This window comes from Amphiura filiformis, chromosome 11 (genome assembly GCF_039555335.1).
Source record: "Amphiura filiformis chromosome 11, Afil_fr2py, whole genome shotgun sequence".
In the NCBI taxonomy this organism is placed as follows: Eukaryota; Metazoa; Echinodermata; class Ophiuroidea; order Amphilepidida; family Amphiuridae; genus Amphiura; species Amphiura filiformis.
The window spans coordinates 39,144,530-39,162,850 of NC_092638.1; the positions used below are offsets into that span (position 1 = coordinate 39,144,530).

The window sequence follows — 18,321 nt, forward strand, 5'->3', positions numbered from 1 at the left end:
CATGGACAAAACCAGGTTATACATTATTACTGTTTTGGAAGTTAGCAAATCAATCATTAACCTTGTGTAACCAGTTTAGTGTAATATGAATGGGTTTGCAACCAGTTTAGTCAAATATTAGTGGCTTTGTAACCAGTTTAGTCCAATATATACAGGTTTGGACCATACTGAATAATGAACAAAAATCCAAAATTAAAAATTGTCGATGTTAGACTCATTCCTGATTGTGTCACAAAATGGGCTAGGCCATTCCAGTTAAGATCCATATTCCGTATTTGTTCCATTAACCGCCCCAGATGCTTAACAAAGTCATTTTTGGTGGGCGCTTATTTTTTACATTGTTTAGGTAAAAAAAGGCCCAAAATATTCATCTATCATCGTCAGTGTGTCATATGTTTCAGACCATGGTTATTTGCATGGTAGTTAATAAACTAATATCATAGTTGGCTTGTTGTTAAGTCACTGGGTCTGCGTTTATAGCGGCATGGACGGTTAATGGAATGAATACGGTATCGCTATGGAAGACCTGTCCTTAATCTTGCACGTGGGTGCAGATTTCAAAATATGAAGTCACCGATTCAGATACTCCCTTGTGAAAGTCATGTCTTTCGTAGTGGGTGTAAGGATTTCAACTGGAATACCCAAATGTGGTTCAGTGGTTGATTAATCAGTACAATATTAGCCAGTTATTATCAGGTTGATACAATCATTACCTACAATCCCAGAAAAAGTGTTCGAACACCCACGCGGCACTGTAATTCCCATGTTCTTCTTAGTATAGTGCGCACGCTATATGAGCCACTGGAAACTAAGAATTATAATAGTGTTGTCTCAATGTTCATCTTAAACATGCCCCCTCCCCTAGGCCTTCCCCACCAAACAATGTTGGGAGAAGATATGGCGAAGATGAACATATTGGGCATGCCAACATTGTACGGGGGTAGAAGGGGAACCGTGTTCAATAAGGCCTTAAAAGTGTTCGAACAATTATTTCTAAGATTGTAGTCGTGAAAAACAATCCCATTTTCAAAAAATTAATGTATCCTGCCAGTCCAAAATGTTCTTTTTTGGATACTTTGTGAAGTTGTGACACCATTTGAATCACAATACAGCTAGTGTCAATAAATATATTGATTTCACTTCCTGTTATTGCTAATAATATTCTAATATTTTTCAATTGTTTTTCCTCCTAAAATTAATCTTAAATTCAAAACTTCCAACAAAGGCCTGAACAGGTCACATTATGCCCCATTTTTATGAAACGAGTAATTCTACACCCGATTCAAGAAAAATATAGCAGTAATTTTTTTTTGGAATTAAAAAATATTACCTTGTTTTGCCAAATGAAACAAATGAAACATAGGATTAGAATTTCAAATATTATTTGGCAAAACAGAATAATAATATTTTTTTATTCCAAAAACTTTAGTGCTGTATTTTTCTGGAATCTGGAGTAATTAGGCTGGTGTTATGTTGAATTTTATATTGTGTAGATTTATGTACAATAAATATTGTAATGTAGTACAATAAATATTGTAATGTACTTGAATACAATTCCTTTATTCTTAGTAGTTGCTTTGAAGGTGGTATTCAGGGATTCATCAGTTTTTTAAAGTTTTCATAATTTATTTTCAAAAATTCACAGCAATACTCGGACCTGCACATGTGGTTCAGGGTAGGGATAACTTGTTCATTGAAAATGTCTCATTTGGAGGGAGAAGGAACATCCAAATAAAATCCTTATTTAACCCAAACTTCATTTTCTCTATGGTGAAACCTAGGCTTATATGCTTTAGATACTCTTGATAGCTCTCTACAAGCTTTCTGACAAAGGACAAATGGCTCAATAAAATAATATGAAACTGAAACTTTATTGTGCACACACAAAATACTGTCTATAATTATGAAAGACATTGATAAAGGAAACGGATACTTTATTTAGCCAAGTTCAGATTCCAAAACTGATATATCCATTTTCTCAATTTGAGATATAACTGTCCAATATAAAGAAAATGATATTAAGATATGTGCTACTTTGGATATTTTCAAAAAATTTACCTTGAAATTATCAAGTACAATTTTACGAAATTTTAAGCCAGCATTGGGCTATTTATTCCAAATCCACACCCCCTGTGGAAGATTTTGGAAATATCTTCCACAGGGGAGTATGAATTTCATACACCCTCTGAGAATGATATAACATGAATCTTCCAATGAAGGCGGGTTAGTTTCGAATGGAGCGGCTAAATAGTTCATTCATTCTGTTTGAAATTCATACTCCCCTGTGGAAGATATTTCCAAAATCTTCCACAGGGGAGAATGTGGATTTTAAATGGAATAGCCCATCAGGGCACAATATTGGTGGCATTAATCAGTTTTGCATCTAAACTCTTTATACACATTTTTTGATAAACTCTGATAAATTAATGAATACATTATTTGTTAAATCATTATAAATTAATACGATATTGACAAATTATTTTATAACAAAAAAATAACACATAGATTTTAATTAATAAATTAAATACAATATTGACAAATTATAACAAAAAAATAAAAACAAATACCTGATAAATTATATACAATATCGACAAATAATAACAATAAATAAAGAACAAATACATGATAAATTATAATAAATTAAATAAAATATTGACAAATTGTAGCACAAGTGAACATATACCTGATAATAAATTAGATGCCATAGTTACAAATTAGAACAAATATTAACAGTACATTACCACGGCCCTGATTTGGTAAAACGATCTAACTTGAAATTGGGACATTTTGAGATAAATCCATATCTTGGGTAATGTGAGGGCGCTCTTTCCATTGGTGACATCCTTAAATCACCACCATGCCACCATATAATGAGATTTTTATATTTTCTAAGACATTAGATCTGTTTAATAATTTATTTTATTCAAAAAGAAAAACGTCAAGTGTTCAAACTTAAAAGCTCTTTTTCTCGAAACAGCGATTTTAATTTCAAGTTAGATCATTTTACCAAATCAGGGCCGCCCAGCATAATTATAATTAACCAATACATTATTAGATGAAGTATATCATATTATTAACAGGTGCATTTTTGACAAATTATCTTAATACTATTTACAGAGTGTCCGTCCGTGCGCTTATCGCGTTAAACTTCCAAGTGCGGTTCGCGTCCACAGCGGTGCACTATCGGTGCTCGTGATGCGCTATCGCGAGTATCAACGGGAGTGTGCGCAGAGTATTGTTCTTAATGATGCAAAGCGCCCGGTGTGATCACACTCGGTCCTCTAGCACGACGCAACAGATCGCGATTGATTTCATTACTTTAGTAACAGGGCAGGGCATGGAAGAGGCGAATGATGGGTTTCCAGATTATGGGTAGGCCTACCGAATTACCGAAGTAAGCATCACACCTATAAAACAAACAGAGTTGAGTCAAGTTGGGTCTTGATCATGGAAAGCATTACAGTGTGACTAACAGGTGCATCTCATCGGACTAATAGGCCTATTTTCAACACATATTTCAATACGGAACACATGCATATAGGCCTATTTCAGCACAACATGATTATTTCCGGGGTCCCCAGAATGATTAGCATAAAAATAATTAGTTATGGTAAGGCCTATAACTGCGTTCACGTTTCCGATTACAAGTAAGCATCACGGCTACAAAACAAACAGAGTTGATAAAGTTGTGTCAAGTTTTGATCTTGATCATTGAGAGACGCATTTCTTAGTAGTTAAATGGTCAGGGCAGGTATATAAGTAATGGGTGTTGTGTAATTTGAAATAGGCCTATCACGAGAACCGCCCGACCCGAGAACCGCAAAATCTAGTAATATATATTAATACAATATTTGGTGAATCATAATAGATTAACAAATTATACACTTGATTCATTCATTCCAATAATACATACAATACATTTGACAAGCTTTTAATCATTCTTATTTAAATAAACAATAATAAATTGTGTTCATTACAAAGCCAATATTTTCATATAAAAATCTTGAACTAACTATTCAATAAACACAACAATACTAAACTGGTGCAATACTGCACTGTGATATTATAATACACTGTGGGATGACACTGGCCATAGATCAGGGGAGGGGGTATCATGCCTGACCAAAGATTCATGTAAAAAGGTGTTTATTCATGGTCAGGCACTACATAATTATCGTGAATAGGGTACGGTACCCAAAACAAGGAAATTTAAGAAAAGGTATACCTTGTTCAAAAAATCAAATGTTTATCAACTGCTGGAGCACAGTGCACTACAACTTACTCCAAATTAAAAACCTGGCCACCCACCTTTAATATCTAATGTGGAATAATTTCAAAGCAAATAACACATGTTTCTGTTCTACTCTCAGTACTTGGTATTGCTACCTGCATTGCATTGCATATTACATTACTTGACCCAGTTCCCTTAAAGGTGGGTGACTTGATTGACAGCCTCATCCCCAACTTTACCCTATCAAAATGCAGATTTTGGTATCAGGTGAAAGCTCATATTTTTCTCATTAATTTATTGAAATTAGACATTCCAAATCGGTACATTTCCGAAGAAATCGTCAAAAAACTGTCGAATTAGTCTCAAATAATTATGGTATACCAGTTTCTTGATGATATCTTCCGAAATACACCGACTTGGAACTCCTAATTTCAGTATGTTAATGAGAAAAATAAGATCTTTCATTTGATATCAATTTTTTACATGATTATGATGATTATCATTAATAAAAACACTGTAGACTACCAGTTTATATGCTGTATTAAATGTCAGTAATTCCATGAAGAATTAGTCGCATTTACAATGATCTTTTTGCATGAATGCTTGAAAGGGACAACAGTTTATGTTATACATAAGTTTTAAAGAATTTGATTTTCCAAATATATCAGGTCACCTTCCTTGAATGTTACAATTACAAAATTTAACAGTATAAATGGATTAATTTCCTTCTCATACTTTGTTTGCTGAGATAATGATGAGAGCATATAAAATGCCTACCCAGCAGAAAACATTCAAATATTGAGTTATAATATAAAGGGTAAATAGTATAAAACGTTTAATAACATTCAAAAACACTTCGAAAACTTGCTGCAAGCATTCTTACAATGTACCGTAAACATTCGCCTCTAAAAATCCCAACAAGAATTAAGGGTATGTCCTTATTTGCTGGTGGGATTTTTATGGGAGGGCACTTTTAGTTTGTGTCTAAAATTCCAGTTATGTCAATGGAGTGAATGACTCCATAGCGCCATTAGGCGAACGTTTAGGGTAATTTTTAAAGGGCATTTCGTGATCCACAGCAGCATCCCCACACATTTCTAAAAAAAAGTTAAGATTTTTATACCATTGGAAACTTCTGGCTTCATGTTATGTACAAAAAAATTCTTGCAGATTAATTCATTTAGCAAAAATATCTTGAAATTTGAATTTTGTTCTGGTATACCAGAATGAAATTACAATACATTGTCTATGGAGCAGTGTAATACACCATAATCATACATAAATCAACTTAAATTTTGGGAATAAGCTTTTTTCATGGATATCTACTGGAAAATGTCATAAAAAGAGGATGCTAGGATCACATATACTCCTTTAACTGTTGACAAAATATTTGAAAAAAGTTTTACAATCATTTAATAACTTTTAAAATGTTATTACTTCAATATAAAAAAAGTTACTAAAATATGTTTATAACTTTTTAAAACTTATTGTGTGTGTGGAGGTGTGTTTGCTGGGAGTGTTATCATTTTCAAGTGATCGATTGCAGTTGGTGCTTATACATGTAGCCTTCAATTTATCATCATTATTTGAGAATGTCAATCAAATTAAAATCACTAACATTTTAATACTCTCATTAAGTGTGCCCGCTATGGCCATGGGTGATGCGAATGAGTTGTTTGTAACGCAAAATCAAAATTCAGTTTTAGTTTTCAATACGTGCCATTTTAATGGAAAAAAAATCCATCATAATTTGCCTTAAGTGTTGCTCAGAATTATAAAATACAAAAGCTGATTGCTGTTATTGGATCTCAAAATTAATATTAGCGACACACAACTTTAATTTGGCCTGATCACCATCACATCACGTAAGAAAAAACTATTTAAGAGAATTTTGGTCCAAGCATGCCAGGCGTGAGCCAAACATCTTAATAAATTGTCAAATTGGCCCAAAAACAAAATCCTTAGTGAACAAACCAAAAGTTTGATGATGACCTATAAGTTTGCACCTTTGTAAACAACTAGTTGAAATTTCGGTCAAAGTTAACAAAATGGGGTTGGACTTTTTGATATTTTACAGGTAAGTTACAGGAAGGGAGTGAGGGGGTCATCATCCCAACGAAAGCACTTTCCTTAAGGTGGTACTACACCCCCTGATAAATTTTGTGACAAATTTTGCATTTTCTCAAAAAATAACTACACACTTGTAACAAAAGTTATGTATATTATAGGGGCAAGGAATCCAATAACTTCACTGACATTTCAGTGATTCAAGACAAGTACCTCTTTTCTTATCATAAATAATGTACCGCTTGTCTTGTGTCACTGAAATTCCAGTGTAGTAACTGGATTCCTTGCCCCTATAATATACATAACTTTTGATACCAGTGCGTTATTATTTTTTGAGAAAAATGCAAAAATAGTTACAAATTTATCATGGGGTGTAGTACCATGTCATCAAACTTCTACTCTCATCACTTATCAAAATGTAGTGAGAACTTGATTGAAAAAACAATTTAATCATACTTATGTCAAGTTCAAAATAATTTCTCATAAAATAATTGCTCACTGAAACAGACTATGTTTCCCCCTCACCGGCATGTTCCTTTTTGATATGCTTTGCAAGATAATCCTTCCTAGCATAACACTCAGCACAAAACTGACAATGATATGGTTTTCTATCTCTGGAATGTGACAGCACATGTTTCTTCAGATGATCATTCCGTGCAAACTTTTTATCGCAGACATGACACCCATAAGGTTTCTCTTTAGTATGGGTCTTAAGGTGATCGGTATATCCGCCTCTAAACGTAAAGCGTCGTTCGCAGTAATCGCATTGGTAGGGCTTTTCTCCAGTGTGAGTCCTTTGGTGATTATTCAAATACGCTTTACAAATGAACGCTTTCTCACAATAGGTACATTTATACGGTTTCTCTTTGGTGTGTGTCCGTCTATGCTTGATGATGTCCGTTTTCTGGGTAAATCGTCTATCGCAGTATTCACAAGGATACGGTTTCTCTTTGGTATGGATCCTCTCATGATTTCTCATGTGATCTCTACGTCTGAATGCTTTCTCACAAAACTGGCATTTGTACGGTTTTTCATTGGTGTGAGTTCTCACGTGATCACGTTTTTGACCAGCATGAGAGAACTTCCTCTCGCAATACGGGCAATGGAAAGGCGTCTCTTTTGTGTGGACTCTCATGTGTCTCGTAACATCTGCTTTACACGCAAACTTCATGTCACACCTGGGACATGGATGGTTTTTTTCATGCTTGTGGATGCGTATTATGTGGCTTTTCAGCGATGCAAGATGCGCAAACGAAGTACCACATTGATCACACTGATATGGTTTCTCTTTGGTGTGAGTTTTGAAATGCGATCGTAATTCTTTCATAGAAATGAAACATTTCTCACATTCCTCACATTTGTGAGGTTTTATGGATGAATGTCTCGTCTCATGCTTCTTCAAGTCGCCTTTATCTTTAAAACATTTCTCACATTTGTCACATGAGAATGGCCTTTCGTGAGAATGTCTGTTAGTGTGCATTAGCATGGACGAGCGATAGGCAAAACATTTGTCGCAAAGTTTGCATCGGTAGGGCTTTTCTTTAGTGTGAGTACGAGTGTGCATTACCAACGTACCTTGGTGAGCAAACGATTTTGAGCAAAACAAACAGTGATATGGTTTTTCGTGAGTGTGAATCCTGCAATGCATCTTCAACGAATTAGCATGTCGGAATTTGGTCTGACAGAAACGACACTGGTAGGGCTTTTCGTTGGTGTGTATTCGTAAATGCATCACTATTGCACTGCGATATGCAAATGACTTGAAACAGTGCTCACACTGATAAGGTTTCTCTTTGGTGTGTATCCTCTTGTGCCCCCGTAGACTGGAATCATTTGCAAACGATTTCTCACAATACTGACATTTGTAAGGCTTCTCTTTGGTGTGAGTTCTGTGGTGGCATTTCAACGAATTTGGATGTGCGAGGAATTTCTGACAATATTTACACTGATATGGTTTCTCTTTGGTGTGAGTCCTTGTATGGGTTACCAGACCATTTTTATATGTGAAGCGCTTCTCGCAATAGGAGCATTCAAATGGTTTATCGTTTATATGGAATCGAAAATGCTGCATCAAGTGGGCTTTCTGCGTAAACCCTTTCTGACAATACAGGCATTGAAAAGCTTTCACACCATTATGAACCAGCATGTGTGATTTTAACGACCCACCCCATGAGAAACTCTTTGTACATATCTCACAATGAAAGGGTTTTTCATGTGTGTGCTTTCTCATGTGCGTTAACAGTCCACTTTTACTGCCTTTTCGTATTCCACATAACTCGCATTTGTGGATTTTCGGAGCATGGACTCGGAAATGCTTGACAAGCTTTGCTCTAGTGGGATATAACTTCAGGCATATTTCGCATTTGAAGTCCTCTGCCACGTTATTATTATTATCAATATATCTTATGATCATACACTTATGCTCTGATGAGAATTCCTCTACAAGGTATTCGTGACAAAACTGACACTTTCTTAACTTTTTAATTTTAATGGGCATTTCCAATTTCACAGGCAAATTTTTGATACCCTTTGTTCTTGTGGTGCTTGTTTTTCGCCGATTTCTCATCCATGATGGTCTTGATGAAGTCGGGTTGATATTTTGGAACCTCTTCTTGTGCCTTTTTGCATGCTTCTGATAAAGATCAAAGTCATGGAAATAGCTGCCACAATGCCAGCAGGTGAACGGATGGATGGCTGCCATCTTTGGTCACATATGCCAAGTGCTCATCTAGAGGAAAAAACAGAAAATATTGGTTAATCATGTGATTTACCAATATATCAAAATAGAGCTTCTAGATCTCTTAGTCTTAGGCCTATAATTACCAATTAACAATCATGATGATTAAAGAGTTTAACTTCAACACTACACTATTTTTCGCTCACCTGGAATGTTTTCACTAGTTCGACTAGCGTCTTCAGCAGATGGTGATGACAGAATGACGTCATAGGATGTTACTTGTCTAGAACAGGAAAAAAAATCGTAACATCCTATGACGTCATTCTGTCAATCATATGACGTCATCAGTGAAGGTTATCCCGATCGTAGACCGTCAAGATATCATCACAGCATCACCATCTGCTGAAGACACTAGTCGAACTAGTGAAAACGTTCCAGGTGAGCGAAAAAATAGTGTAGTGTTGAAGTTAAACTCTTTAATCATTTTATATACCACTACGTATGAATATCCACTCGTATAACAATCATGATGTTTCATATTTACATGGAAGAACTTTGCAGATTTTTAAAGCGCCCTCTGTTTTTAGCAATATGAGGTGCCGTTTTTATACTTGACCTTTAATGTTGTACTGGTCCACTATTTGTGACACTTATTAAGATTTCAGACTCACAAATCAACATACAATGCAAACTAAATAGCAGGGATGGATTGATCATATCTGGGGGAGGGTACTTTCGATATGCAGCATGTGCCTTGGGATAGACCCCCTTTTTCAAACTGGCTTCTACCCAAAGACCCCCTTCTTTGTGTTACTGGCCTACATATTACCCAATGACCCCCTTTAAAAATATTTCAGGTATTCAATGACCTCTTTATTCTAATGACCCCCCTGTTTTATTTAAAATGTCAAATACCCAAGGATCCACCTTTTTCATGCAGTATTTGTATTTTCCACAAGAAATATTGGGATCTCAAATCCCAGCTAAAATCAATCATCCAGTATAGCCATTGTTTTACAGTTTGGCACTTATGTGTTTTTACATGTTTGTACTACGAGGGGCAGTCAGTATGTTTTAAGAGTTGACTCGTGACGTCATATGCGGATTGTTTTCATGCCATTTCTCAATGATTACATAAACACTGTACCTTTGTCTTTCAAACAACACATGTAAAAATTATATCATACACATGATTACGTAACAGCATTAGCATAAAATCAATATACTAGGGACACTGCCAAAAAATCACGCAAAAAGGCGGGCCTTTTAAATTACAGAAAAAACACGTGTTTACAATGTCGGAAAACAGCAAAAGTACAAGGTGCATATGGCTAGTTTTGGGCAGGAATAAACACTAGGTCCTCCGTTTGCATTTGGTAAAATATGAGACTCGCCATTAAACTTTGGTGGTAATGGGACGTCTAGAAACTTCAACAACTTTAGGGCTTGAATGGAAGCAAAATTATTCTGCAAAAATGGCGAAAATGAAAAAGCAGTTATTACAAATGACATTAATTATCTCAAAAATGAAACAGATTAAAATATAATGACTGGTCACGTGTGAGAGCTGGTACTCAGTGCGATGATAACTGGTGCAAATGAAACAACAATCTGCGCATGCGCAGGTGGGATGACCGATACAACATGGTGGAAATGCACAAAAATTGCTAAATTCCATGTAAATAGGGCCTAAAATATTACAAAATGCTATGAAAATTGTAATTTAAATATTCATATGAATTTTATGGATGATCTCAACCTGAAATGAACAGAAAAGTTTTAAAAATAAATTTCTCATTCAAACGATGGCCTCTCTCTTTGTACCACTTCTTTTTGTATAAATGTAACAATGACAGTTATATTTTAATCACGGATTCAAATATTTTCTAGGGAGACTCCCGTTTAAATGTGTGGAGATTAGTCAACAGAACTGGCAAAACAAATTAAATTTCCACGTTTGCTATTTTTGGCAATATCAAGATTTTTAAAGACAGAAAAGCCTTGTTTTTGTCAAAAATAAGACATATTTGACCACGCATTTTAAATAAACTAAAACCTTTACAGCCCAACAAACATAGTTTAATGAACTGGTAGTTTGTGTTCTATTACTGTTCCAAAAGGCAGCATTCTCCATTCTTTAATTCCCGAGAAAATATAGAAAATACAACAATACCTCATTTCATCATCTTATTTCCCTTAACAAAAACACCTCAATTTCACCAGGTGACTCTAGACCATTGATTTTATGCGAATGCTGTTACGTAATCATGTGTGTGATAGAATTTTTACATGTGTTGTTTGAAAGACAAAGGTACAGTGTTTATGTAATCATTGAGAAATGCCATGAAAACAATCCACAAATGACGTCACGAGTCAACTCTTAAAACATACTGACTGCCCCTCGTATATGACCCCCTTTTGGAAATCATGTACCCAATGATCCACATTTTACAGTTTGTTACCCCAATGGCCCCCATTTTCTAAAGTTTCATACCAAATGACCCCGTTTTTATTTAGGCTATGTACTGAATGACCCCATGTATTTTTAATGTACTTCATCTGAATGCCCCCTACTTTTAACATGGCCGAGGCACGTCCCTGCCACTTCAGATCGGAGTGCCTCCACCGATCCTATCATGCTGACTTTGTCCCGGGGTAAATCGAAACTTGTAAATTCCCTATTTTCTGGTGCGGAAAAAGTAAGCACTTTTGGAAGAAAAAAAGCTCCTTTACTCTATGGCTTTGGGATTTTATTTTCCTACATTGTGATAAAAATTTAACTGGTTTCCAATTTTTTCTTTACCCCATGTGGTTATTATTTTTTTGCAAAAGAACAAAAAAAAGTCTAGGGTTGGGCGTACTTTTATGGTCAGTCGGGTTACGCCAATTAAACAATTTTTTAGGCCTAACTACTACTGTGCAAGCATGAATCCCATGTGGTGCGATGACCCAATCACCCTATGTGCTATATGCTCAGGGAATCACTGGCCTTAATTTCAGTTGATTCCGATTTTGCGTTTACATGATAGGCTACTGTGTTGTAATTTTGTTCTAATAACAAACAGTGGCCACACTTCTGGGGGGACCCCAAAATCATGTAAATTTCCACTTTTTGGATCAATTTTGCCCCCCTGAAATTCGCTTTCCCTCAATTCCCCGAAAAACCTGCCACTGATAACAGAACATACAAATTTGATGATTTTTTTGCCAAGCAAATGAATCTGCAAGAATTTTTTACACACAAATTTTATGTAACTAGCAGTGGCGTGACTAGGAAGCATAGGCGTAGATCCGGGGGGGGGGGGGGGAAAAAACCCCCCAATTTTTTGCCCATTTTTTGCCCATTTTAGCCCCAAAAGTGCAAATTTTCGCATGCTTCGATTCCTTCTTTCCACCATATTTGATCAGTTTAGCTTCAAAATAGCAAATTTTGTCACGCATATTTGTACCACAAACTTATTCTGTCGCCAAAAGGTGATACTTCAAGAATTTTTTCCAACCCCATCCCCCAATGTCAAAAAGAAATCTACGCCACTGCTAGGAAGCTGCCAAATCGGCCTCACTTAAAAAAAAAATTGAACCAAAAGAGTGTTCACTGTACAAAAGAATACCAACCCTAATTTCTGAAAATCCAGAAATTCTTTTACCAGTCTATATTTTTGCATTCTAATTTACCAAAAATACATGTTTTTAAACAGAATTCATCACTTAAAACCTGCTTTAACATGTAGGCCTACATGTAGATAAAGGCACCACAATTAGCATACTATTGCAAGGTATATTTAAATTTAACCGGTTAGAAATTTTACTTTATAAATGTAAAAAAAAAGGTAATCAACCGACCAACCAACCTTTTTTTTTTTTTTCAAACCAAGTGAGGCCAAACATACACTTGGGGGGGTATAAAACTTTAAAGAAATTTGACTGATCCCAAAAAGTGAGGAGGGATGTGGACACAAAACAAATTAATCTTTTTATTTGGCCTTTTAAAAATAACCAAATTTTTGGTAAATTTCAAAATTTCTATAGCAGATAAAACAACACTGCATTATTGGAATTAATCAATTTGTATTCAGGGTGTTCCAAGATGCCAGAAAAAAATTTGGACGACATAAAATTAAAACTTGTTTCATGTCCCCATCACCTTTTTGGAAAAGTGAGGAGGGAGGAGGGAGGTGTTTTCTTTTTGTGTGCTTAATTTACAAAATACAACAGTTTTTATTTAAAATTGACATTGCTAGCAATTTTCTGCATCTGCCAGTAAAACAATGAGGCCCTTTTTTTATTTAAGATTTTGAGGCGTTAGACCCCTGAGTTCCACAAAAACACTTGCAAGTGATAAACTTGTTTATCAGCAATAACATTTTTAAAGTATAAAGCTTAAACTTTATTATGAAAATTGGAAAGAGAAAATGGACTGTCCCCGCTAGTGAGGAGGGGGGACGTGGATGTGAAACAAATCAATTTTTGTTATTTGGCCTAAATGTTTACAAGATCATTTTGACTTACCATACAGGTACTTCAAACAATTCTTCCTCTGTGTAAGTTCATGTGACACGATCAAGGCAAATGAGTCGGATGTCGCTAATGTTGATTTTGAGATATTGGCAAAGAAAGTGATCAAATTCTTTTGTTTTATATTGTTTTATATTGCATGGGCGCTAGTAGTAAATTCCAATTTTCTATGCTTCACCTCACTTGTTTGGCTCAAATTAAAAGGGGACATATCTGACAGTAATAAAAGCTAACATTTTATGGAAAATAAATACTAATATATTTTTACAGAAATGTTATAATATGGCTTTAATTATCTCATAATTTTCCCCTAATAATAGGTATAGTCTTGCTAGCAGTCTTTTAACATAATGACATCTACGGACCTGAACATCCCAATGATAAATGAAGATACTGAGTTCCAGTTACTGGAACTACTAATATCAGGGACGGATTTAAGCAGTGGCCCGGTGGCCCGGGGCCAGTTGATTTTGCCTCGGGCCAGTAAACTTCCAACAATGCTGGCCCGGCGGGCCACTAGATTTTTGATCCTGATATAACACATATGACTGAGGCAAGATATAATCAGTGATGGACACAATTGCATGGACACAGTTTCTGTACCTGTGTGTAATTTATATTTTTATTTAATGATTTTTTTGTCTATTTATTCTTATCCTTGCGTTGCAAGCAAGTTTGAATTATACGGCGATGTAGGCCTATGTACTATTTCCAAGCTCTTTCATGCTCTATCTGATGATAGCGATATCGCAAATACCGCATACTTGAACCTTTTCTTTTGTGAACTTTTGGAACTATAGATTAAGGAAGGACTACTGACTGAACTTGTGTTAGTGACTAGTCTCTCTATATTGAGTATGCTCAGTACAAAACAATTAAAAATGTTCAGGTTTGCTTGAATTAAAGTGGCACCATGGATCTTGGAAAAAGATTTTTTTGGGTCCATGGTGGCACAGAATAAAATAATGTTAACACACAAGTAACAAGTGTCAAGTTTGGTAGGTCTACATGTAATTGGTAGTCTCTAACTTTAAAAGTCGCATTGGAACATGCAGGCCCATAACCAGGATTTTTAAAAAGTGGACTTTTGTTCAAAATTTGAGACATTTTTTGACCGACAAGGACTGAAAACCATTTTTTCGCTCGCTACGCTCGTGAATGGGTCATTTGGCGTGTTCACCACCTTCCCCCTGGTTACAGGCATGGGAACATGCTTCTTTATTTGCACTTTTTGCAGTAGAACATATTGAAAAAGTTGGGCCAGTAAATTTATTGTAGGGCCAGTAGATTTGCCGTTTCCGGGCCAGTAGAAAACTGAAACCTAAGTCTGTCCCTGCTAATATGTGTACATCCATATCAAAACGATGCACTTGTCGGCTGCTACATGTGCCTCATTTCACATAATAGCAAGGAATAAATACCAGACTCATCAGTGGCGGATTTAGGGGGGGGGCGCAGCTCTATTTTTTGACTAGCAAAGGGCGCCGGCCTAACTTAAAAATACAAAAAATTAAAGAAATTCAAAAAAATGAACAAATTCGGCCATGAACAGCAAACAATGGGCCAAAACCGTTGAGTTTTCGAGGGGGTAACCCCCTTAACACCATTTTTTTCGTCGTCGACCAAAAGGCGCCCCCTCTATCAAAAAAACCTGGATCCGCCCCTGCTCATCTCAAGTGGAGGTCACTTCAAATCATCCCCTAGTGACATGGTTATGGAATGTTCGCTGTATTAATAAGCCATGTGACTGATGATATAAAGTGACCCTCACTTGAAATGAGTCTGGTGTTTATTCCCAGTTATTATGTGAAATGAGACACATGTAGCAGCCAACAAGTGCATCCTTTTGATATGGATGTACATATAGGTACCGGTATACTACTAAATTATTATTGGCTAATTTTGGTTAACTAAATGAATTGGCATCATTGGAGCTATTGTCTATGAATAATGTTACCTACCTTTTCATTGTATAAAAGTATGTCAAAAGGCTTCAATTCAAAGCTAGAGAAGATGACACACTTCTCAAGATGATGTCAAGTGCGTACCATTTAGTATTCTTGATTTTTCTCATGAAATTTTCACTGTGATGTCCACTGAAATGGGTTTTTTTTTTAAGAATATGTCTATCTTATGTTCCATGGCAGCACTCACATTATCATCCCAAATGTAAATGATGCTCTCTATATAAATTATATTATAAGTGTCATGCTGTGTTCCTCCTGCCTCCTCCACATTACATTTAAAAATAAATCAATTATTGATTTCAATGATCAATGGAATCTTCCCCGAATGTATATCAGTTTTATCATGTATATTGTAAGCTTACCTGAGAGTGTAAGTCTTATTGTATCGATACTCCGGGTCAATACTTCACGATGATCTTTCAGTAGCTTTCAGTTTCAGATGAGCTATCATTAGGGTGGTTCTTATTTTACAAAAGTCTGAAATTCCATGCTCCTACCCCTTAGAATGGTTCAGTTGGATGAAAAACTTATTCTGTAAAATTTTCAGGAAGATCGGACAATATTTACTGGTAGCCCAAGAGCATCCAATATGGTGACCCCTGTCGTGATTATTGGTCATCGGACATTTTTGAGCAATTTTAGGGGAGTATATTTTCAAAATAGAGTGTCTCTTGATATTCAATCTTTCTAAATGCATTAACAGTAACTAGTTTAACATGTATATAACAAAGGGTGCCTTGTATTTACTTCCATTGTTGTTTTAAACTCAACCAGATATGGCACTTCGTTATGCGAATACTCCTAAATACCGGTCCTCTGCCATTTTCAAGCATTTGTAAGGGGTCTAATATAAAAAATAGAGTGTCTCTTGATACCCAATCTTTGTAATTGCATTAACAGTAACTAGTTTAACATGTGTATAACAAAAGATGTCTTGTATTCACTTTTCATTGATTTTTTAAACTCAACTAAATATGGTAGTTTGTGCCGTGAGTACTCCTAAATACCGGTCAACAGTCATTTTCGAGCAACTTTTACAAGGGGTTTATTTTCAAAATAGATTGTCTCTTGATACTGAATCTTTGTAATTGCATTAACACCAACTACTTTAACATATATATAACAAAAGATGTCTTGTAATCACTTGCATTGTTGTTTTAAACGCAACCAAATAGCAGTTATGTGCCGTGAGAACCTAAATACGGACTGGTCGTCAGCCATTTTCAAGGGGGTCTATTTTTCCAACAGGGTGTCTCTTGATACTCAATCTTTGTAATTGTATTAACAGTAACTAGTTAAACATATCTATAACAAAGGCTGTCTTGTATTTACTTCCAATGTTGTTTTAAACTCAACCAGATATGGCAACTTGTGCCGTGAGTACTCCTAATGGTCGTCAGCCATTTTTAAGCAATTTATGGGGATTTTCCCAATAGAGTATCCATTGATACTCAATCTTTGCAGTTGCATTAAAAGCAACTGAACTAGTTTAACATAACAAAAACTGTTCTGTATTCACATTCATTGTTCTAACCCAAATAACATAGTCTGTGCTGACTGTCAGACTGGGAATAGTTAATTTTATAATTTGCTGCAATTTATAAAAAGGATGTTGACTTTCTCATGGCTGTCAGGAAACTGGTGTTGATGCTCAGATATAACTTGCAAAAGGAACTGCAACTGGCATGGTCTTCATCGTGTTGAACTCCTGCACCAGTGCCACTCCATGCTCTGCATTAACGTTTATCACCTTAATGTTTGTATTAAAAAATGATTTCCACCCCTCAAGAAAGTCATCACCATGATCACGGCTGGTCCAAGTTTCTGGATCATGATCCATAAAGTCAGCTGATAATACCCAACTTCTCCAAGAGTCTTCTGGTATTCTGTCTTCCAGTCGACTATCTGAAATTAGCCGTACAGCAACTTTGATGCGCTTTGAGCGTTTCATTCTCACCCTCCCATTTTGCATTGATTTTACCATTTCACATTTTGTGGCCACTTGAGCGATGGGATCGAAGAACCAAGGCTGCTCTAGAAAGATACCACAGGTGGAGACTTAATTTACTTGGCAGATGTTGCCTAGACATTTGCAGGCTGTCTTGTTGCTGTTAATGCCAATTACAAAGAGACTGAAGAATTAAGAGATCCACTCTATTTTGGAAATAGACCCCCTAAATAAAATTGTTCGAAAATGGCTGACGACCATGTAATCACAGCATACACAAACTACCATATCTGGTTGAGAATAAAACAACAATGAAAGTGAATACAGCCTACAGGACATCTTTTGTTATATACAAGTTATTTGCTGTTAATGCAATTACAAAGATTGAGTATCAAGAGGCACTCTATTTTGAAAATAGGCCCCCTTATAGTTGCTCGAAAATGGCTGACAACCGGCCATATTTTAATACTCACAGCACAAACTACCATATATCTGGATGAGAATAAAACAACAATGGAAGTGAATACAAGACATCTTTTGCTATCTAGATATGTTTACTGTTTGCTGTTAATGCAATTACAAAGATTCAGTATCGACACTCTATTTTGAAAATAAACCCCTTATAAAAGTTGCTCGAAAATGGCTGTTGACCGGTATTTACATGTAGGAGTACTCACGGCACAAACTACCATATTTAGTTGAGTTAAAAAAATAAATGGAAGTGAATACAAGACATCTTTTGTTATACACATGTTAAACTAGTTACTGTTAATGCAATTACAAAGATTGAGTATCAAGAGACACTCTATTTTTTATATTAGACCCCTTACAAATGCTTGAAAATGGCCGAGGACCGGTATTTAGGAGTATTCGCAGCACGAAGTGCCATATCTGGTTGAGTTTAAAACAACAATGG

General features: G+C 35.7%; 1 protein-coding gene across 2 annotated transcripts; it reads right to left on the reverse strand.

The window, feature by feature from the left end:
• Positions 1-5,730: 5,730 nt before the first annotated feature.
• LOC140164825 (uncharacterized) lies at positions 5,731-15,908 on the reverse strand. 2 transcript variants are annotated; one of them, XM_072188200.1, is made up of 2 exons: positions 15,820-15,908; positions 5,731-9,026 (listed from the first exon to the last, which is right to left on the reverse strand). In XM_072188200.1, the coding sequence occupies exon 2, from the start codon at positions 8,997-8,999 to the stop codon at positions 6,807-6,809; it is 2,193 nt and encodes a 730-aa protein (XP_072044301.1). In that variant the 5' UTR covers positions 9,000-9,026; positions 15,820-15,908; the 3' UTR covers positions 5,731-6,806. The 2 variants fall into 2 exon arrangements, with proteins under 2 accessions (XP_072044301.1, XP_072044302.1); XM_072188201.1 differs by lacking the exon at positions 15,820-15,908 and adding an exon at positions 15,452-15,638.
• Between the last annotated feature and the right edge of the window lie 2,413 nt (positions 15,909-18,321).